The following is a 23,176-nucleotide window of genomic DNA, read 5'->3' as shown; positions in this document are numbered from 1 at the left end:
GCTAGGTCAGGTTATGGTAATATTCATAGAGCATTTAGCTGGACATACTTCATTACCTCGATCATATGTAAAGTTTCTACATCGAACTTTATACTGTAGGTGTGGGTAATAATCTGCAGTCACTTTACACCCAGCAACCATAGACTAGAAATTGCTGTTGGTTATATTAGCTGACAAACATTTAGCTGGTTTGGGAAAAGGAAGTGTCACATGTGCACTGAGTGGGGGGTGGGGGGCGCGGGGTGGAGAGGAATCGCTTTCTAAGATTTGGGTTAAAGAATATTCTTGCGATAGAGTTAGTGAACAGTTACTCTGTATCTGTTATACTGTACCTGCCCTGGATGTGCCTGGAGCTGGCTCTCCAATTCTCCACCCATTCTCCAACATCCAAATGCATGTATGCAAATGGAAACAACATAAAACTTGGGTTCTGATGAAAGGTCATCGACCTGAAACGTTAACTCTGTTTCTTTCTCCACGGATGCTGCCTGACCTGCTGAGTATTTCCAGCATTTTCTGTTTTTATTTCAGATTTCCAGCATCTGCAGTATATTGTCATGAAATCAGCTAAACCCAAGTAGATGAACTGGAAGGAAAATACTGCAGATGCTGGAAATTGGATAGAAAAGCAGAAAATACTGGAAACATTCAGCAGGTCAGGCAGCATCTGTGGAAGAGAGAAACAAAGGGTTAATGTTTCAGGTCAATGACTTTTCATCAGAACTGTCGTAAATTAAAAACTACTTTTACCAGGAACTAATTTCAAGTTCCCAATGCCATTTTTTAAAACACATACCAATGTATCATAATCATACCCACCGTTCAGTGTGTCTAAACATTTCTGTTCTCTTAAGCAATATTTTCTGCGAATGTTTATGGTTCTCATTTCACTTAAATCAAGTAAAAAAGGATCCCTTTCAAATGGTAAATACCAAGCTGAAAATTACACAGAATACAAAGAGACTCCTGTCATAGTTCTGGAGAGGGACTGTGAGTACTGTACAGTGTGTGTGCTGTGTGGACTTGTGTGACAAGGTATGTCTACGCAACATTGAATGAAGTTACAGTTACAGAGGGATCAGTGTTTCAGAAAACTTTACTTAAAAAAAACATTTTTAAACCAATGGAGGCCACAGTGAACAGCAACTGGCGTCCAGCTAAAGGTCAAAAAATGTTAACATTTCTGTTGGTGCATTCCGATGGGGCAGCAGCACGTGGCAATGCAGAATGGTAAGATGCCAGCTCAAACCCATTCTTCACGAGCTCAAACCCATTCTTCACTAGCTCAAACCCATTCTTCACGAGCTCAAACCCATTCTTCACGAGCTCAAACCCATTCTTCATGAGCTCAATCCCACACTTCACTAGCTCAATCCCACACTTCACTAGCTCAATCCCACACTTCACTAGCTCAATCCCATTCTTCACTAGCTCAAACCCACTCTTCACTAGCTCAATCCCACTCTTCACTAGCTCAATCCCACACTTCACTAGCTCAATCCCACACTTCACTAGCTCAAACCCATTCTTCACGAGCTCAAACCCATTCTTCACTAGCTCAATCCCATTCTTCACTAGCTCAATCCCATTCTTCACTAGCTCAAACCAATTTTTCACTAGCTCAAACCCATTCTTCACTAGCTCAATCCCACACTTCACTAGCTCAATCCCACACTTCACTAGCTCAATCCCATTCTTCACTAGCTCAAACCCATTCTTCACTAGCTCAATCCCACACTTCACTAGCTCAATCCCACACTTCACTAGCTCAATCCCATTCTTCACTAGCTCAATCCCACACTTCACTAGCTCAATCCCATTCTTCACTAGCTCAATCCCATTCTTCACTAGCTCAATCCCACACTTCACTAGCTCAATCCCATTCTTCACTAGCTCAAACCCATTCTTCACTAACTCAATCCCACACTTCACTAGCTCAATCCCATTCTTCACTAGCTCAATCCCATTCTTCACTAGCTCAATCCCACGCTTCACGAGCTCAAACCCATTCTTCACGAGCTCAAACCCATTCTTCACTAGCTCAAACCCATTCTTCACTAGCTCAATCCCATTCTTCACGAGCTCAATCCCACACTTCACTATCTCAGTCCCGTTCTTCACGAGCTCAATCCCATTCTTCACTAGCTCAAACCCATTCTTCACCAGCTCAAACCCATTCTTCACGAGCTCAAACCCATTCTTCACTAGCTCAAACCCATTCTTCACGAGCTCAATCCCACACTTCACTAGCTCAGTCCCACACTTCACTAGCTCAATCCCATTCTTCACTAGCTCAAACCCATTCTTCACCAGCTCATTGCCATTCTTCACCAGCTCATTCCCATTCTTCACTAGCTCAAACCCATTCTTCACTAACTCAAACCCATTCTTCATGAGCTCAATCCCACACTTCACTAGCTCAAACCCATTCTTCACTAGCTCAAACCCATTCTTCACTAGCTCAATCCCATTCTGCACTAGCTCAATCCCATTCTGCACTAGCTCAAACCCATTCTGCACTAGCTCAAACCCACTCTTCACTAGCTCAATCCCACACTTCACTAGCTCAAACCCATTCTTCACTAGCTCAATCCCATTCTTCACTAGCTCAATCCCACACTTCACTAGCACAATCCCACTCTGCACTAGCTCAAACCCATTCTTCACAAGCTCAATCCCACGCTTCACTAGCTCAATCCCATTCTTCATTAGCTCAATCCCATTCTTCATTAGCTCAATCCCACTCTGCACTAGCTCAAACCCATTCTTCACTAGCTCAATCTCACGCTTCACTAGCTCAATCCCACACTTCACTAGCTCAAACCCACACTTCACTTGCTCAAACCCACTCTTCACTAGCTCAATCTCACGCTTCACTAGCTCAATCCCACACTTCACTAGCTCAATCCCACACTTCACTAGCTCAAACCCACACTTCACTAGCTCAATCTCACGCTTCACTAGCTCAATCCCACACTTCACTAGCTCAATCCCACTCTGCACTAGCTCAAACCCATTCTTCACTAGCTCAATCCCACGCTTCACAAGCTCAGTCCCACACTTCACTAGCTCAATCCCACACTTCACTAGCTCAATATCATGCTTCACTAGCTCAATCCTAAGGTTTGCTTCACCAGCGGAATCCCACACTTCACCAGCGGAATCCCACACTTCACCAGCGGAATCCCATTCTTCACTAGCTCAATCTCATGCTTCACTAGCTCAATCCCATTCTTCACTAGCTCAATCTCATGCTTCACTAGCTCAATCCCATGCTTTGCTTCACCAGCGGAATCCCACACTTCACTATCTCAGTCCCACACTTCACTATCTCAATCCCACACTTCACTATCTCAATCCCACACTTCACTATCTCAATTCCATTCTTCACTAGCTCAATCTCATGCTTCACTAGCTCAATCCCATGTTTTGCTTCACCAGCAGAATCCCACACTTCACTAGCTCAATCCCACTCTTCACTAGCTCAATCCCACTCTTCACTAGCTCAACCTCATGTTTCACTAGCTCAATCTCATGATTCACTAGCTCAATCTCATGTTTTTTTTCACTAGTGGAATCCCATGCTTCACTAGTTGATCAATCTCAGCGATGCTATGGTGGGGCACCATAGAGAGGTTCCTGGGAGAGAGGAAAAATCAGAAGGAGCAGCATCACAGCTTTGCTCTTATGGAGTCATTGTTGGCTGATTTAGGAACAGCATAGTCAAAAGCCTGAGAGCAGGTCAGCTGTAGCAGAACCGTGGCTGGGGGAGAAAAGGCAGAATAATTTATAAAATAACAGTGATAAATAAAAACTCACAGACTTCAGAACCTTATAGACTAAATTCTCAGCTGCACACTCCAACAAGCTGTGGATGAAATTTCATTGTCACTAATGTTAATAATGGTCCTGTACACCGGGCAATAGTGCAATACAGTATTCTGAAAATTGTGTAAATTATATCACCACTGAATTGCTGCAGCACTTCAGAAGAGATACTTCCTGATTCAGAAAAATATTTTTATGAAAGCGACATCCCAATCCCAATGTACAAACTAGGTTCAACCTTTCTGGGTCTGAAATCTCATCCTCCGTTGGAGACAGGAGAAAAGAATAGTACATAATATGGGGTATTTGTAGCCTAGGAGAAACAAGAGAGGAATGGCAGAGGAGCATGACCAAAGTAGTAGCAATAAAAGAGTGAGATACAAGAAGGGTTGTGATGGAGAGAAATAAATTGGAGGCCAGAGGCGAGAGAAGATCTAGCAGACATCATTTCTTTTCTTCTATACTGTTCTGGAGTGCGAGAATTGATAGAAGAGCTTCCTCAGATATAGAAACAGAGTTCCAAGCCTTGGGCAGAGTTATACTTTTATAACTAGCCAAGAGCTGTTGAGGGGAGAAATATTTGGCATGAAAAGGGGAACACATTTTCTTCAAGACAGCTTTAGAACTGGAAGAGATGTGGGAGATCCTTTTAAGATCAGTGGCATTAGTGCTGCCAAGAATGGTAAATTAAAAATAAAATCGTTGGACTATAACTTGGTGTTGTAAAATTGTTTACAATTGTTAACCCCAGTCCATCACCGGCATCTCCACATCATGGCCAAGAATGGTGATAGACAAATAATGGCTAACAGTGTAGCTATCAGAGGTAAGAGTTGGCAGTTGTTTGTTGGACTTGTCAAAGGCATGAAGAAACTGTCCAATAAATGTAAAGAAAGATTTTACTTCCCCATTGGAGGGCTTGGAGGAAATCAAGATGTAATAACAGCCAATGTACAGTGAGAGCAATCGAGGTTCTATGGACTGAGAGTGTGTAATCTATAGGATGTTGATTGAAAATATCAGTAAAAGACTGGATAACATTGGATGGTGAGTGGAGAAGGTCATTATTATGGAGAAAGAACAAAGTCCTGGGAGGCCCCTGATTTGATGAAAAAATAATCAGATATCAACTATTATTGCATAGATAGCGGCTTGAGAGGAAACCAGGCATTCATAGACTTTGGTGGAAGACTGCATCATGGCTGCTTGTTTCGCTGTGCTGTGCTGGACCCTCTCACTAGCTTTGAAGAGGTGTAAGGCAATGGCAAATGACTCAACAAAGTGTTAACACGGAGTGCCAGAGTTGTATTACATCAACTGGCAAATTGAAAATCATACTGCATAATGAAATAAGTCAAAATCTTCAAGGCGATGGATAAGTTGATACTTAACAACAGCATCCATAACTTTAGAAAATAGAGACATAAGGGCACTACAGCAGGGGTTGCAAGTGTGAGAGTGATCACATTTCTTTGGAATACTATGAATGTAAGCAACATTTCTAAGGGCAAACAAAGATGGGCTGGGAATCTGAAAGGCTGAGGAAGCAACATTGGACAGGGTTCTGAGTACCATAATATTGTAGTGTTACACTGGGGTTTCATTACATTTGGTTATTAAGCTCTACACAAATTGTATACCTTGGAAAATATTAGCCATAGTAAATATGTTGTACTCTTGTGGAGACATTGTAGTTTCTTCCTACCCAAAGTGCACACTGGGAAGAGTTGGCTTGATGCTTTTGGTGCCCTCTACTGGGTAGTTCCATCAACAACAAAAAAACAAGTCGGTAACTCTTCACACTCTTCAAATAGGTAAAACACAGGCCAAAGATCTTTTCAAACTGCCTTTGAGAAATAGACAATGTACTTCATTTAATGTAGAGAAAAAAAAGTCTCTGAAACAAACAAAAATTAATTTCTATTAAGATTTAGTTACCAAAATGGTGTGTTAAATGGTTGCTGTTGTTGTTAAATGTATCATTTACTTTAACAGCTTTGAGTTTTATATTGTGAAAACAGATTAATTTAATAAGCATCAAATATAAAACTGTCATAAACGCTCCAATGGATGAATATAACAACATTGTCACAGTAGTGAAGCATCTAATACAGTCATCCCAGAACACTGACTTTGGAGCTTTGTGCCCTCTGTGTACCTATGCCTAAGGACTATGCCTACTGGTGGTGCCACTAAGGTTAAACACTTTGAAAAGCATTGACTAAAATTACTTTCGAAACGGTTATTTTTTTATTCATTCGTGGGATGTGGGCGTTGCTGGCAAGGCTGGCATTTATTGCCCATCCCTAATTGCCCTAGAGAAGGTGGTGGTGAGCCGCCTTCTTGAACCGCTGCAGTCCGTGTGGTGAAGGTTCTCCCACGGTGCTGCTAGGTAGGGAGTTCCAGAACTTTGACCCAGGTTATTGATTGTGATTTGATAGCAGTAATGAACACAAGCGCAATTGTCTTTCTGGCTTCACTTTATGCCAAAAACAGAAATCAGCAATGGAATAAAGTCTCCAGTGTACTGATGTCAACTCATTCGTGACTACTGCAAGCAACTGACAGTTCTGTGCCCACTTCTACCCTAAGGTAGCCATCATTGTGACCGATGGCCGGCCCCAGGACCGAGTGCAGGAGTCAGCCACACGTGCCAAACAGAGCGGCATTGAGATCTTTGCCATTGGTGTGGGCAGGGCAGAGCTGAACTCCCTGCGCGAGATCGCCAGCGAACCCCTGGAAGAGCACTTGGACTACGTGGAAAGCTATAGCGCTATAGAGAAACTCTCGAAAAAATTCCAGGAAGCATTCTGTGGTGAGTAATGCAGCAAAGAAGGGAGAATGGTGTCAGCTCAGTAGCATCGCAGTTAAGAGGTTCACCCTTCAGGCCTATGAGGACTTAGAGTCTGGGTATCAACGCTGGCCAGTATTCAACCTCCAATTTGGCCAGCCAGTGCTCGCACTAGACTAGTACCCATATCTAACAGGTACCCGAGTGAGTACAGTCTACTTCTGTTTACAGAATCATTTTATTTCCTGGTAATGTGATTCATGAAGTCGGGGGGGTGGTTACCAGATGAAATGCTGAGCACACATTTGCAGTTGTGTATATTATTGAAATTGCTGTTTAGAACCTATTATTGCACAGTTTAAAACAATAACTATAAATGTATGTTATCTTTCCTCTGCAATATACATTAAAATTACACTGTACAAGGTAGTGCACTCAACCTTCCCTCTTTTGCAGTCCAGATTTTCAGATAGATTTAACAATATTACATTCAAATATACAATTGATAATGTAGTATAAAATATTATTAATAGGATTAATTCTATAAAGAAGACATATACAATACCATTAAGAAAACAATCAAGGAATTTCCTCCGCAATTATGCCCAGAAATGCACAATCTGGGCGCAAACCAATTACGTGGCATAAAAGATCGCAGAATTTTGGGTGTGAGCGAGTTACGCGCATGTCATAGTAGGCACAACACAGGAGGAGGCCATTCGGCCCATCGTTCCTGTGCCGGCTCTTTGAAAGAGCTATCCAATTAATCCCGTTCCCTGCTCTTTCCCCATAGTCCTGTAAATTTTCTCCCTTCAAGTATTTATCCAATTCCCTTTTGAAAGTTACCATTTAATCTGCTTCCACCACCCAGGCAGTGCATTCCAGATCATTACAACTCACTGCGTAACTACAATGCGCCCAAGTCTCCTCGATCTTTTGTGTCCGCCCATTAAACCCTCTGCCCGAATGAATCTCCTCCCACAAAACTGATCATGCCTCCAACTATCAAAGGCCAGAATCCTCCAATTGTGCTTGTTCAGAGGGTTTCTTCACATTGCGGCCAGATTTTCAGGCACAGCAGGAAAGAAAGTCATTCTTCTGGTGTTTCATTGCAATTTTTTGAGTGTTTTTTTTATAATTTGTCCTCACTGAGACCTGTATCGTATTTTTTGTTTCTTTGGATGAATTTTTATGGCATAAATATGTCTCATTAAAAACTGAAAAGCTTCCCCGATTTCAGATTCCTAAACACGCTGTGCCTGATGTGCATGAATGATGGTTAAATTAGTTGAAATTTAAATGTTCATACTTAAAGAAGAAATATATGGTGTGGGTTCAGCACCTTCCTTGGGTCCGGATTGTTTACAGTGATTTATGCCCGTTTTAAGTTCGGGCGTATTCCAATGAGATTGGGAGGATACTTGGCCGTAACTTGACATCAGCAAAAAGGGCGCGACATTGGGTGCATTTTTGGGTCTAACTTCCAGGTTACGCCCAAAGAGGAAATTCCAGGCCCTTGTCTGAACTCTAATTATAATTAAACAAGTAAATCCACAATTTGTGATAAGCTCCTCTACGATTGTGTCTTTGATATTGGCAACAGTTTGGCCATTGTGAAACTGTTACTGTAAATCACTCTCATTTCCCTTACTGCATTCAATCAGCAATATTTTTGAATAGCCAAAGCAAATGAAACCAAATAGCTTAGATTCATTTTTGTATTGTTCAGACACCAAGGTGAAGGGCCAAGGTATATCCTTTTGTTGCGATTGAAATAACCTGAATTTTGTGTTTCAGTGGTGGACCTGTGTGCCAGTGGGGACCATGACTGTGAGCACATCTGCGTAAGTGTTCCTGGCTCTTACAAATGTGCCTGCAATAAAGGATTCACATTAAATCCAGATGGAAGAACATGTGGCAGTAAGTCTTGTTTCTGCAAGGAATCCAAAAGCATTTAAACTGAAGGTTAGCTAACCCACACTTACAGTTACAAAGTAAGACCATCAGGCCCATCAATGCTTGGCCTATTCATTAGACTGAGGAAGCACTATCCCATCTAACCGCTAGTAATGATAACTCCTGAAACAGGCCAAAGAGCAGAGGCAAAAAACATGTGGCTAATTGCAGGACTCCATAAGACAATCAAGTAAACACCAGGAGACCATGGTCATCCACAACTGGATGTACCAGGCTAGATTTTTCCTAGCTTTTGTCAGAATGCTATTGCGAGGTTTTAGATAGACTGAAATGGAGGCGAGTTGCTTGTGCTCAATTTTCCCAAATCAGCATAGCAGCATAATTACAGCTGCAGGTTTGGACCATGTGTAGGGAGCACATTAGTGGTGTAAGTGGAAAATTGCCTGTAAGTGAAAATGAAACCCAAGATGTAGGCACGAGTCTGCAGGTAAGTGATGGGACAGCCCTTTACCTGACCCATGCATGTTTGATGACTGCTGAAGTAGAGGTGATGCTACATGAGATGTTTTCGAGAAGGGTCGTCCTCTGTGTTATGCTACAACATCTTCAGTAGGCTATCCATATGTTTACCACCCTGTGTGTGAAGAAGTTATATCTTAAGTGCTTATTCACCTTTTCTCATATAAGTTTGAATCCATGTTCCTTTGCCCTGAGGTGTCTATTGATAGTGAACATAATTCCGGGATCCAGTTTATCTATTCTCTTGAAGATCTTAAATAGCTCAATAAAGTCACCTCTAAGCTCCCTTTTTCCCAATGTAAACATCCCTCCTCTCATTAGTCTTTCTTCATAGCTGAGGTGCCCAATCCCATTTATCAACTTACCCACTCTTCTATGCACTGCCTCTGAGGTCAGGATGTCCCTTGTTATACGAGGCGAAAACTGTACACATCAAAGTGGTGGTGGGGGAGTGGGGGTAATGCATTGTACAAGCTAACACACCTGAATTGATGCATGTGGTGTAGGGATTCAGTGGATACTGGACTGTTCATCAAGTGTTTGGATCAGATGTTAACATTCTTACTGTGATCCCACTTTGGCATTTATTAATAGCAACCTTCTAAAAGAGCCTAGATTGTAGATTCCTGTTCGCTAACCCAAATCAAACACAGTGACCAACTTTTAGCACTATAGATCCTAAGATCTTCTAAGATGAGGGGAACCTATTTGCATTTACAGATTCTCTTCCAAAGACCTTGATCCCAAGTATATCTTCTATTTGGCCTGATCCCATTATATCCCAGATGTCCAGTATCATCACACCCAATTACAATCATGCCAACATCTAGTGATATTGATAATATTGTGAGAACAAAAATCAAAGTTGAGTCAGAATCAAGTAGTTTCTACAACAGTGTGGAAATCTCTTAAAATATATCACCATACATCTGAAATACTGACAATGAATGGCTCCCTTATTAAAACCTAATGCTCAGAGATTCGAAATTACAGCTTCAATTCTATGCCCAAAGTTACGGTTTTCCCCTCTTTTTCTATGAACTATTACACTAAATGATATCATGAGCCAAAGAGATAACAGAGGACGATATCCTCTGTGCACAATGTAGAGAGAAATCACAAACCTTCTTATGAAGCATAAGCTACAATTTTCCAACACAGCGTGCAGAGTGAGAAGCACAGCTGAGAGGAAGGCGGCAACAGAACTGACACTTAAAGTGAATGCATGCATTCAGCATTTCAAATATTTGAACCAATATATCATTTTAATAAATGTTTTGCTATTAGCAATTAAGGAGAAATTAGGGCAATTTGTGATTTTCTTATTTAAGAGGCAGTGCTATTCAATAGATAAATATAATAGTCACAGACCACAAATGATTCACAGTCTTTTCTCCTTTTCCTGTAAACTGAGCAATATAGATTGGACCATCAGTATTGAGCACAGAACCCATTAATATTAAAATAATTATTTAATAATTTATGCTTTTCAAAGTGAGAACTGACTGGATATTCTTCTAACTTGCACCTACCTAGAAGCTCAATCACTCCTGAGTCAGCTATCCTTGGTCCTACGGTTGTGAAAAGCGCTCTATAAATGTAAGTTCTTTCTTCTTTAACTCTTGCTTTTAATTTTCCTCACAGCTTGCAGTTCAGGAGGTGTTGATTTAGCTTTCGTCATCGATGGGTCGAAGAGTGTGAGACCGGAAAACTTTGAACTGGTAAAAAAATTCATCAATCAGATTGTCGATTCCCTAGATGTTGGTGACCAGAATGCGCGTGTTGCCCTCGTTCAGTACTCGAGCTCGGTCAGGACAGAATTCCCCTTCAACAAGTTCAAAACAAGACAAAATATCAAGACAGCAGTGAAGAAAATGGAGTACATGGAGAGAGGAACAATGACAGGCCTGGCGCTGCAGCATCTGACCGAACATGTTTTCGACCCTTCTGAAGGAGCAAGAGAGAACATGCCGAAAGTGGGTATCGTCTTTACTGACGGCCGCTCACAGGATTACATTAATGATTTTGCTCAGAAGGCCAAAGATCAAGGTAATACTTGAAGAAGAAAAATTAACTCTTTCATAGAAAATTTAGCCACTACTCTCAAGTCTTTATACATAGGGGAGAAATTTGCAGGGCTATGGGCAAAGAGCGGGGGAGTGGGACTAATTGGATAGCTCTTTCACCCAGCCGGCACAGGCATAATGGCCTCCTCCTGTACTGTAAGATTCTATGATTCTATAAGGAAATGTTGATGATATTTTCCCCCATTTTTATACATGTTCCCCTTATACTAGTATTTATTTTACAATCAAGATGTTGAACAAATGACCTGCTCCCAGGCTGCTGTGAATGCCACAGTTGAGTTAGCTGCCACCAAATGTATGAGAGCAGCATGGCTGAAGCCTCCCACCCCAAAAATTCCCCTCTCCCCATCCAGTGAAGCAGCCCTACTCTGCGTCTTCTAAATATTTATTGCTGCCCAAGTAACAGATTCCTATATATCTATTCTTTATGTAAAACACACACACACACACACACACACACACAACCTAAATGCCTGTTCCTGTGTATCACATTCTGCAACAACTATCTCTCTCACAGTCCTCAATACCTGTTCCTGTGTATCTTTCACACTTTAACATCTATTACTGTGAATATATCACAGTGCTCAACATCTGCATCCACCACAGTCCTCAAGCACTGGAGGCCCATTGGCAAGCCTACAAAGAAAGTGGTGGCGGGCTAATCAACCAGAGAGGTTCTCACAACGAAGCCCTCCTCTTCCAGCAGTCATACATTGCCCACATTTCCAATAGACGTCAATGAATGGTGATCAGAAGCAAATTTTTCCCCTTCATATTCCAGGGACACCAAAACCAATTGCAGCACCCTACTCCTGCTCCAGATAAAATTGGTTAATTCAGCACAGATTAGAGATTGAAACTGGGACCTTGCAGCTCCGTCTGACTCAATGAAACACCATATGGTTCAATTATCGATCGAGTCTTTGGAGGGCACTACAGCCTTTGCTATTCTCTATGTTACATGCTCCTAAAGAACCTAGTCTATTTGTTACTGGTAATAGTAGCAGCACATATCAAGTTCTTGGTACAAAATGTACCGTTCAGTAATGCTGATATTCGCCCTAATGCATTTTTATGTACAAAACACTTGATAACTTTTCAAAATGTAATTAGAAATTAATTTTATCTGTTTTCAGGAATTAGGATGTTTGCGATTGGAGTGGGAAATGCACTTGAAGAGGAATTAAGAATAATTGCTTCAGATCCAGTTAAGGATCATTATTATTATACTGCAGACTTCAAGACAATGAACCAAATTGCAGACAAATTACAGGTTAAAATATGCGGTAAGGAATATTCTTTCATCTTTCAATACAATTCAGTCTTTCGTTATAGTTGTCTTAATCCAGAGGTTTTCAAACTTTTCAGTATGGGGAACCCAGCAAATATTGATTCACTCTAGAGACCCTGCAATATTGCCATAAGCTTGAGGACCCCCTGCAAATATTGACATACATCCATGAACCCATATCCTAGCTTCAAAAAGACAGTGTCAGCTACCCAAAGGAATACAAGGCTATCATTGCAGAAAATGTTTTGTTTAGCTTGCCGCAACAGAACTAACATGCTAGCAAGTCTAGATTAGGTCTGTATTAAGGGGGACTTCAACTTTCCTTGTATAAAATGGACCAATGGTGAACCAAGTGTGGTGGGTAAATTAGCTGCAACATTTGTGGATACAAATGATGATTTATTTTTTTAACTTAACATGTTAGTGATGTGACTAGGGGTGCTCAAATTCTTGACCTGTATCACAACTCTGTGTGGGGGAACACCTGGGCAACAGTGATCATAACATAATTAGATGTAATCTTATTAGCCATGCAAAAGACTATTAACAATTTAATGTTGGTTCCTGACTTCAGGAGGGCTAATTTCAATAAACTGGCCAAAGACTTAGAAGAAGTTGATTGGACAACCCTAGTAAGTAGGAAAATAGATGCTGAGAATAAATGTGTAGTTTTTAAGACCATTCTCAAGCAAAAAGAAGCCATGTATGTCCCAAGGGTTTTTAAAAGGACACATGGCAAAACTAAACCAAAATGGCTAACCAGAAATGTACAAGCACAAATTAGACTGAACCAAAGTACTTCTACAGATTAAAGTAAAACAACTCACTAGAAAATAGAGATAAATATCATACATAATTAAGGGCATCTAAGGCAACTGTTAGAGCAGCTAAGAGTTTAAAGGAAAAGAAGATCATTGATAATTGCGGGAGTAATAGCAACGGCTTTTTTAGTTACGTTCCGAGCCAGAGGACCATAAAAGATTGTTTTGGATCACTGAGGGACACCGTAGGACAAATTTCAAGTGGAATCTCAGGGCATGGCAGAGGTGTTCAATAATTACTTTGCATCAGACTACACTCCTGTGGATGATGCCCAGCTGCCAGACGTGGGTTGTGTAAAAACAGGAAAATTGGAAATATTACAATAAAAAAGGAAGATATCTTAGATAGAATAAAGAACCTGAAAGTAGATTGGACTGTGGGTCCAGATGGTGATTAAGGATGATTAAGGAGCTGGAACCTGTGATTTGCAAGCCCCTTGCCCTTATCTTTAACAACTCATTGGGGTCTGGAATTTTTCCCTTGGATTGGAAAGATCCTCATATGATGCTGATCTTCAAAAAGCTTGATGTCAGATCCAGGGAACTACAAGCCCACAAGCCTGACATCAATCATAAGTAAGATGCTTGAAGGGATCGTATGAGATGCCCTCTACAATCACCTAGATAGGGAGGGTATCATCAAAGACTCCGCATAACTTCTAGAAAAAGAGGTTGTGTTTAACTAATTGAATATAACTTTTTGAGGAAGTTACAAGGTTAGTAGATGAGGGCATCCCAATAAAGATTGATTACTTGAATTTCCAAAAAGCCTTTGATAAGGTATCCCCACGTTACTCTACAAAACAAAATCTTGTGGTGTGGGTGGGGAACTGTTACAATGGATTAGAAATTGGCTACAATCCCGTGGGCAGAAAGTTGCTATTAATGTCTATGGATCTGCTTGGAGGCCAGTTACTAGTGGTGTCCCACTACTAGTGATGTCCCGCAGGGATCGGACTTGGCGCCATTGATTTTTACGATTTTCTTAAATGACCTAGATGTAGATGTTGGAGGAATGGTCCACAAGTTCGCAGATGACACTAAGATTTGTGCGAGTGTCAGGACTATGCAGGAGAAGGAACTTCTGCAAGTGGGTCTAAATGTGCTGGGGGACTGGGCCAAACTCTGGCAGATGTCCTTTACTTAGATAAGTGCACTTGGGCTTGATCAATACCAAGTGTACTTACGCACTACATGGTACCAAATTAAAATCAGTTGAGGGAGAAAGGGATCTTGCCATTATTGGTCATAACTCTCTAAAGGTTTCTGCGAGATTTTCCGTCCATTCATTTTAATGGAAGAAAAATTGCAAGCAGCGTGTGGACCATTTCTTGATAAGCACGGCCAATGGGCAAATGATCCCCACATGATGGCAGTGAGCATGTGCATCTGTAAACATCCTGTGGGCGACCTTATCAAAATGCTGCACCTGTAAAAATGACCTTTCGGATGTGTTCTGTTACTGCTGCGACCTGTATGATCTTTCTGATCTGTAGCACTTCAATGTCATAATTCATTACAATCATTTCATTCTGCTAGCCTACCGTTGACGAGTCAGGTTGCCAGCTTTTCCCAAGTCCCTAACTGAACACAGAGCAGGACAGAGACACAAAAAGGCTGATTCTGGTGACTGGGCGTTCCTGACGTGGAGCAGTGCCCACAGAGAGTGCAATTCACGAGATCACAGGCCCATTGTGTCTGATTTTTCATCCATTCATTTAAAGCGATGGAAAACCAGGCACTGCAGGTCCATGATTTCCCAACCAGTGCTCCCTGTGATTGTCACTCTGTGTTAGAAGTGCCCAATCTCAGAATCAGCCCTAAACAATCGTGGCTTGACTTTAGATGCTTGCTTCGTAGTGGATGAAAATTCATTGCAAATCTTAACAATTAGTACTTCCACATCATATGACATGGGAGCAAAGTGTGAAAAATGGACTTCTATTCTTTAAAAAACAGGTCTTTGGTGTCCAGTTAACATTTTAAAAATTACTGGACAACTCAGTCAAAAACTGGATTGTTCCTTTCAGAACTGGAGAGGTGATAAACCTGTTGGTCAGTTGTGTTTGATTCTCCACTAGGAATGAACTTCACGTTCCACTTGCACATTGTCCAGTGTACATAATGCTAAGATTATACTTGAACAGTAAGAATAAATAGTAAATATTCACATACTAAAAGAATATACACACACTCACACAGGGGATTTTGGTTTATTGACTTTCAGCCATGTGATTTTTTTCCATTCATACATCCTAGGTGCATAATATAAATAATAATATATATCAGAGATAAAGGCCACAATTTGGTAAATTGGTATTAATTCCCCTCACAAAGCAATGAATTTGCTTCAGAGAATAGAGCAAACTCTTAAAGAAGAGAACAGAACTTTAGTTTAGAGAAGAGATCAAGAAGGGAGAATCAGACCTAGAAATTAGACCAGGAAAAGAGAGAACAAAGTCAACCCCTAACATTATTCTTTATGCCGTGTCTGTTTAGCACTATCTGGACTACAGTACTACCCTTGGAAAGATTTACATTGTGTTACAACCAATGTATCTATAGTGAAGAGAATCACAGTGGAAGGACTGGGGACTGTATTATGTAGGTTTAGATCTAAGTAACATCCACTAACAAACACATTTACAATTTCACTACACATGTTCACAGAGAACATCCCAGTAAATGTCTGTATCGTGACATGCAGCTGCAGGTAGTGATTTATGAGAAGGCTGGAATACGTTGGTATTTTTTGCCTCACCTGCTTTGTTTTTGCTTTCAGATGTACCCAGAGACCCATGTGCCTGTGAGTCGCTTGTGGAATTCCAGACAAAGGTCGAGAAAATAATTAAAACACTGACATCAAAACATATCCTTTTAAACCCATGTGCAGTTCGTCATAAAAATATACTAATAGAGAATTATTCACAATATAGTTCAACACCTTAAGAGAGAAAAAGTGTGTAGACAGTATAAAAGTTTCAGTTCTGAACTTTTAGTGTCATTCAGATATTGTTGTTTGCTCTAGACCCATACACCTAACTACAATGGAACCTCAATTGTCTGCACTCCCATTATCCGCAAGAATTTTTAAAGGCGTGTATTTAATTGATTTTTCACACGCTGAGTTCTTGATCAGCAGAAGAGGTAGCTTTTATCTGAAAGTCCAGTAACTAGTATAATTCATTGCCCACGCAGCTCTGATATCTAGCTTCAAGGTTTTAAAAAAATGATTTCTTCACGGGTGATACTGGCAAGGCCGCATTTGTTGCCTATCTCTAGGTGCCTGAGAAGGTTATGGTGAACTTTTTTCTTGAACTGCTGCGGTCCTTGTGGTGATGATGCCCCATGATGGTGTTAGGTAGGGAATTCCAGAATTTTAAGCTAGTGATGATGATGGATAGTGTGTGAATTGAAGGGGTCATGGTGCTCCCATGATATTGCTGTTCTTGTGCATGGTGGCAAAGGTCACAGGGCTGGGAGATGCTGTCAAAGGAAGCTTGGTGAGTTGCTGAGGTGTATTCTGTGGATAGTGCATACTACAGCCACAGTGCACCCAGTGATGGATATTGAGCCCATTGGCAGAGGCACCAATCAAGCAAACTGTTTCATCTGGGATGGTGTTGAACTTCTTGAGTGTTGTTGCAGCTGCATCTATCCAGGCAAGTGGTACACATTCCAACACACTCCTGACTTGAGCCTTATAGATGGTAGAGAGGCAATGAGGGATCAGGGAGTAAACCATTCAGAGCAGTGTGCCCAGTTTCCACCCTGATCTTGTAACTATTGTGTTGATATGGCTGGTCCAGCTATGCTTCTAGTCAATGGTGACCAGAAGCTTAAATAGACCAGGAGACCAGCTGGGGAGTCGGGACTTTGGGTTTTATGAAATTAGCAGGATTCAGGCTGCCAGCACTTTTTTCAGGAATATATATAGTAACATAGGAACTGGAGTAAGCCAATTGTTTCATCAAGCCTGTTACACTTGTTTTAGCTATGACAACTCTTCAGCTTTTTAATCCCGGCCTTCGCCTTTTCTCTATATCCCTTAATATCCTTACTTCACAAGTAAGTATCTTTCTTCCTTTACCGCCTCAATTGATTCCGCACTGATGGATATTTGCGGTAGTGCACTCCATATTTTCACAACCATTTGTGTGAAGATTTTTTTCTGATTACTAGTAAGTTGCATATGGCATTGCCACGGTCAGTTTTTGAATATAAGTTTCTTTATATATATAATATATGTATATATGATGGGGTTGGGTCAGAAATTTCAGGAACTTATTCCACAGAGTCACCCAGTGGCCAGAGCCTGCAACTACATTGTGACAGTTGACATAGAAAACTTGCATGGACATGTTGACATAGCAATTTACAATAGTAAATGTTGGCACAAAAGGGTGACCAAAAATCATGATAATAGGAAGTAAAGTTTATGGACACGAAATGCATGCCCTATGCAAGATTTCTAATAAAATATAGATATTTTCATTTTAAGAATGGAAAAAAAGTTGGGTCATATCTGCATAAACTGGGAGCTAAGGAACACAGGAACATTAGAAACAGAGTAGGCCATTCAGCCCCTCGAGTCTGCTCTGCTATTCAATTAGATCATGGCTGATCTGCACCTCAACTCTATTTGCCTTAATTAATGTCACATCATGTGATGCATTTACCAACTATTAAGGGACCCTTATCTTAACAACTGAGTCCAGGAAAATTAGATAAGATGTCAAAACCAAGTATCATTGATACTAGTCCTGAAAAATTCCACAGGCTTTGCCAACCCCTCTCCTGTTTAAGTAAGAATGTATGCAGTGCAGATATATTGATAAAGCAAAGGAGCAAAAATGAGAGAAATTGATGTAAAAATGTGTGCTAAAAAAGCCATAAAATATAGTGTTTATATTCCAAGTTTAAGTATGAAACAATTGCACTACCACTTTTGCATCAATGCAAAGAATGACTCAGGAGTTGGATCGGTGATCTGATCCCTGAACAAAGGGAGTAAAACCACCAACTCTGCTGTGTGCAGGCTGGAGTATAACACCAGCTTGTCGGAGTAAACATAGAAACGTAGAAAATAGGAGCAGGAGGAGGCCATTCAGCCCTTTGAGCCTGCTCTGCTATTCAATATGATCATGGCTGATCCTCTATCTCAATACCATATTCCCGCTCTCTCCCCATGCCCCTTGATGCCTTTCGTGTCTAGAAATCTATCTATTTCCTTCTTAAATATATTCAGTGACTTGACCTCTTCAGCCTTCTGTGGTAGAGAATTCCACAAGTTCAACACCCTCTGAGTGAAGAAATTTCTCCTAATCTCAGCCCTAAATGTCCTACCCCATATCCTGAGACTGTGACCCCTCGTTATAGACCCCCCAGCCAGGAGAAGCATCCTCCCTGCATCCAGTCTGTCTAGCCCTATCAGAATTTTATACGTTTCAATGAGATCCCCTCTCATTTTTCCAAACTCTAGTGAATACAGGCTGAGTTGACCCAATCTCTCCTCATACGACAGTCCTGCCATCCCAGGAATCAGTCTGGTGAACCTTCGCTGCACTCCCTCTATGGCAAGTATGTCCTTTCTTAGGTAAGGAGACCAAAACTGCACACAATACTCCAGGTGTGGTCTCACCAAGGCCCTGAATAACTGCAGTAAGATATCCTTGCTCCTGTACTCAAATCCTCTTGCAATGAAGGCAGCAAAGGTACAGACCTGTAAACTTCACTGTACTTTTAAAGTTGTTTCTACTAAAAATGGCAGCACTGCAATAAAATCACATTTCAGTGGCCATTTGTTCAGGAACACTTTCTTCCTCAAGTTTACACTTTGCAACCCTAATGTTGGTACATTGGACACATACTCACATGTGTGTGATTGTCATCACACCAACATTCCTATTCCCCTTATATCCACTAAGCTAGCAATGATTTTCAAAGTGCAATAAATTCAGCAGGGACTTGAACAGTAGAATTCCAGTCTATCACTGTGCACTCAAACATGGTATTTATCGTATAACTTCTCCCTTAATTATAGTATAACTAACCCTTAGTTATTAATTCAGTGACCAGAGTTTCACTATATAGTATACATCTAAGTATTTGAAAACAAATGACACAATTGCACTGAATTCATTCAACGATATCGCCAAGAGTATCTGTGGATTCAGACTAAGAGGAAATAATCCATCATTGGTCTCAGACGGGTGAGCTTTACGTCTATAATATAGTTAAATGAAAGAAACAACATTCAACTGGCAGCAAATTAAAGACATTGAGCTAAATGACCTTTTGTATGGAATTGCTGCAATTGGTCATCTGTTTCTAGCCAATTGGATACATTCTGGGAACACACACTCACACTAATCAGTAGATTTATACTAAGGTAAATAATTTTACACCCATGGGGTAGTTTTGCAACTTCAACGAGAGCAGAAAACTGGTGTAGTGAATCGGACGCCCATTATGCATCCTGCCTGCTTTCTCTTTCCATTGACATCAATGGGATGGGGTCAATGACGGGCAGCCAATCCACTTTCACCAGTTTTCTGCCCCCGCTGAAGTTGAAAATTACCCTCATTCTATCCATGGGCGCCTTTCTCTCTCTCTCCTCCGCCCCAATATTTGGTACCTTGTCATTGTTTCCATCCTTCATGTCTGATGCTAGACAGTGAGTGTCTATTTTACCATGGGAGCCATCACAGTTGTACCAGATCAATTCCTCACCCAACACCACACATGTGCACTTTTCAGGAGGAGGGTCACTGGATAGCTGAATGGAGAGGGAGCCCTGGCCGATTTCACTGTTCCCTAGCCCAGGGCTGCTGATACTAATTGTAACACTCTGACAGTTGCATGAGCTGAGATCAACTAATGCAGGACAGGCCAGGAACCAAACCCTGAACTTTCCTGTTCTATGTGGCTCAGTACCAAAATGCATTTATCAGCTGACCCTTCAGAGCAGCTTTTACATTTCATTACATTTATTAAATTTGCATATTTGCTTAATCATGCATTATTTGTTTTTATATATAATATTAATGTAAAGCTGATCTCCTGTGGTGATGCACACGGGAAGCCAAGACCAAGTGTCATGTTCTGGTACAGCGATATTAAAGAGTAGCGGATAATTGAACCAGGGTGTTCAGATGTAATTCAGTCCCCATTTTAATGTTATAGATTGTGTCCTTATATTTACATAATAATTTGCACTTATTATTATTTATAGTAAGATAGCAAAATATGTCGCAATTTAGGAAGCAGCGTAGAGTTGGTTGGAGCGTAGATGTTTCTCTGCAGTGCAGGCTGAGTTGCTGGGTGAAGTAAAACTGGGGCTCTATAGTGCCACCACTGGCGGGAGGGTGTAATCATAGTGCGACGAGCTTATGTGGACGTAGGAGTTTATAATGGGAAAAGTTGCCAAGAAGTGTGTGCCGACATGAGATTTATTATATAGATACATAATTCAATAAAAAATTTAAACCATTAGTACACTTTCGTATGAAGCACTGTAGCTGAATATTTTAACTGTTGTGCAATATTGCCCTTAACAATTTTTATACTAGGTGCCTTCGCAAAAAAACTGGCAGCTCTTGAGAACAGACTTCTCGTCTAATAGATTCTGGTGCACTTTTCCTGACAACCCTTAACATCATCACTAAGTAGCCTATTGTAATATACTGAAAACATGCTTATTTAATATACAAAAGCATTTGAACTACTAAAAATGCTTTCATCTATGTTAAAGTGTCTAGTCTAGTTACCTTCTCCTAAGACAGGAACCCTATAACGTTAAGTGCAGTCGTTTTCAAATGGACAAAGCACTGTGAAATATACCAGAAACTTTGAATATTTTTGCAGTATATTTTGTATATTAAAGAAGAAAGTCGCCAAATGTAAAACTAAAACATAATTTGTATTTATATTGTAATTTACTTGTTTGATACCAATATTGATCCTGTCATTCAACCATATTTAATTATAAACCTACATATTTTTGTCCACTGGTAAAAATAACAGCCTCATAGTACACAACATGTGTGATTGAAATTGACCCAAAAATAAAATACCACATAAAGAACAGAAACGAACGATCGTAATTACTCATAAAATCTAGGCAGATGTAATGCAAGGCGAACAGTTAAAAGATGGGATATCTATGAAATCGTTAGACAAAACCAAGAAACAAAGTGTCTTATATGTGTCTTTTTAAAATCTGGATATTTATGAAAGTATATTTAAGAGAAACGGTATCATGCATTTTTAAGAAGTTTTATGGGTGTTCTGTTTTGTCATCTTGGTAAAACCTAGTTTGTGTCAGGAAATAAAACAGACAAATAAAAGTGGCCTTAAAAACATTCAAATTCTGGACATTGCTTTCTTTATTTACATTATTGTTTCTCTTCTTCGGCCAGATTGTAAGACTGTGTGACTCCATTGATTAGAATATTCTTGTTTCACACTGAAAACTTGAGTTAAAAGCTGACTGAGAGGCGATGACAGTCCATAGAAGTTAGACGAATGTTTTACAATGCACTGATCAGACCACACTGAGAACAGTCTCCTTTTTTTTTGATGGGTAAGAATGTGACAAATGAAATGAACAGGAGTAGCCTCAATCCAGACTGGCAAGATCACAAGATCAAACAAGACAAGTCCAGTAATGATTGATATTCATTTTTAAAAATCTTACTGCACTAACCAGATGGGCAGTTCATCCTGGGGACTGACGGGACTTGGAAGCCGAATCTTTTTGAACTGAAACTTGCTTTCTTTTTTCTCCCATACAAATCGTGACTCTAAGAAGCATCATTCACTTAAAAGAAAATTGAATAAAATGAATTGCCAACTAATCATAAAATCAAACTTTCCACTGAAGCAGTGCCCCAGCAAACCCCACCCCCCCTTCACCTGAGTAGGATGTTTTGGTCTAAGAGGTTGTACATTTTATGGATCACCTGAGGTAGTACCACCTCCCATAGACACTGCCAAGTCCCATGTGGATGTTCCAGTGTTCTGAGGTAGTTTTTTTACTCTCCTCCCTGCCGCCTCTCCCCACTAAAGTAGTGTTTCAATTTAATAACCACTTCCTGATTTACCTCATACTTCTCCACCAATCTTTTCAACTTTGGTGGTGCCCATTTTTAAAAATTAATTTTCGGGATGTTGGGTCGCTCGTAAGGCTGGCATTTATTGCGCATCTCTAGTTGCCCTGAGAAGGTGGTGGTGGGCCTTCTTGAACCACCGAGCAGATTAATACAACTGAATGACTTGCTCAGAGGGCGGTTAAGAATCTACCATGTTGTTGTGGGACTGGAGTCACATATAGGCCCAGACCAGTGAAGGACGGCAGGTGCGAACCACTTGGGTTTTATTTTTTAAACAAATGTGGCAGCCAGTGTGTGCACAGCAAGGTCCCACAAACAGCAATGAGATGACTAATCAGTTAACCTGTTTTGTTGGTGCTGGCTGAGAAATGAATGTTGACCAATCCATGGGATCTTTAATGCCCATCTGAACAGGCAGATGGGACCTCGGTTTAACGTTTCATCCAAAAGACAGCACCTCCAACAATGCTGCACTCTTTCAGTACTGATCAAGTCCTGGAATGGGGGTTGACCACACAGCCTTCTGCCTCAGAGAATGCTAAGCAAGTATGCTAATACTGAGCCAAGATGACATTTCTTAAATACATAAAAAAAATATATATTTGGTGTTGGTAAAAAGATAACTTTGGTTGAGGTAGGTCAAAAGGGGGTCAAACACTGCAACAAAGCCAAGAAAGGCATGTAGAAGGTTGGAGATGGAAGGGCAGAAACATTGGCATCACCTGGTAAGTTACTTTATTTTCAGGATCACCGGTTACAAACACATGGACAATGACGGACATCCAGCCTGTCCCACACAATTTGTGATA

General features: G+C 40.7%; 1 protein-coding gene across 1 annotated transcript in view; it reads left to right on the top strand.

Moving 5' to 3' along the window:
* matn1 (matrilin 1) overlaps positions 1-21,602 on the top strand; it is a 37,286-nt gene extending 15,684 nt beyond the window's left edge. The window contains exons 4-9 of the mRNA XM_068006947.1: positions 6,421-6,643; positions 8,417-8,539; positions 10,700-11,104; positions 12,279-12,428; positions 16,037-16,123; positions 20,823-21,602. Coding sequence (XP_067863048.1) covers positions 6,421-6,643; positions 8,417-8,539; positions 10,700-11,104; positions 12,279-12,428; positions 16,037-16,123; positions 20,823-20,875 — 1,041 coding nt within the window. The 3' untranslated portion in view covers positions 20,876-21,602. The remainder of the gene's footprint in view (positions 1-6,420; positions 6,644-8,416; positions 8,540-10,699; positions 11,105-12,278; positions 12,429-16,036; positions 16,124-20,822) is intronic.
* Positions 21,603-23,176: the final 1,574 nt, after the last annotated feature.

This window comes from Heptranchias perlo, chromosome 26, assembly GCF_035084215.1.
Source record: "Heptranchias perlo isolate sHepPer1 chromosome 26, sHepPer1.hap1, whole genome shotgun sequence".
In the NCBI taxonomy this organism is placed as follows: domain Eukaryota; kingdom Metazoa; phylum Chordata; class Chondrichthyes; order Hexanchiformes; family Hexanchidae; genus Heptranchias; species Heptranchias perlo.
The sequence above is the reverse complement of the archived record's forward strand: the minus strand, read 5'-3'. Positions and strand labels throughout refer to the sequence as shown.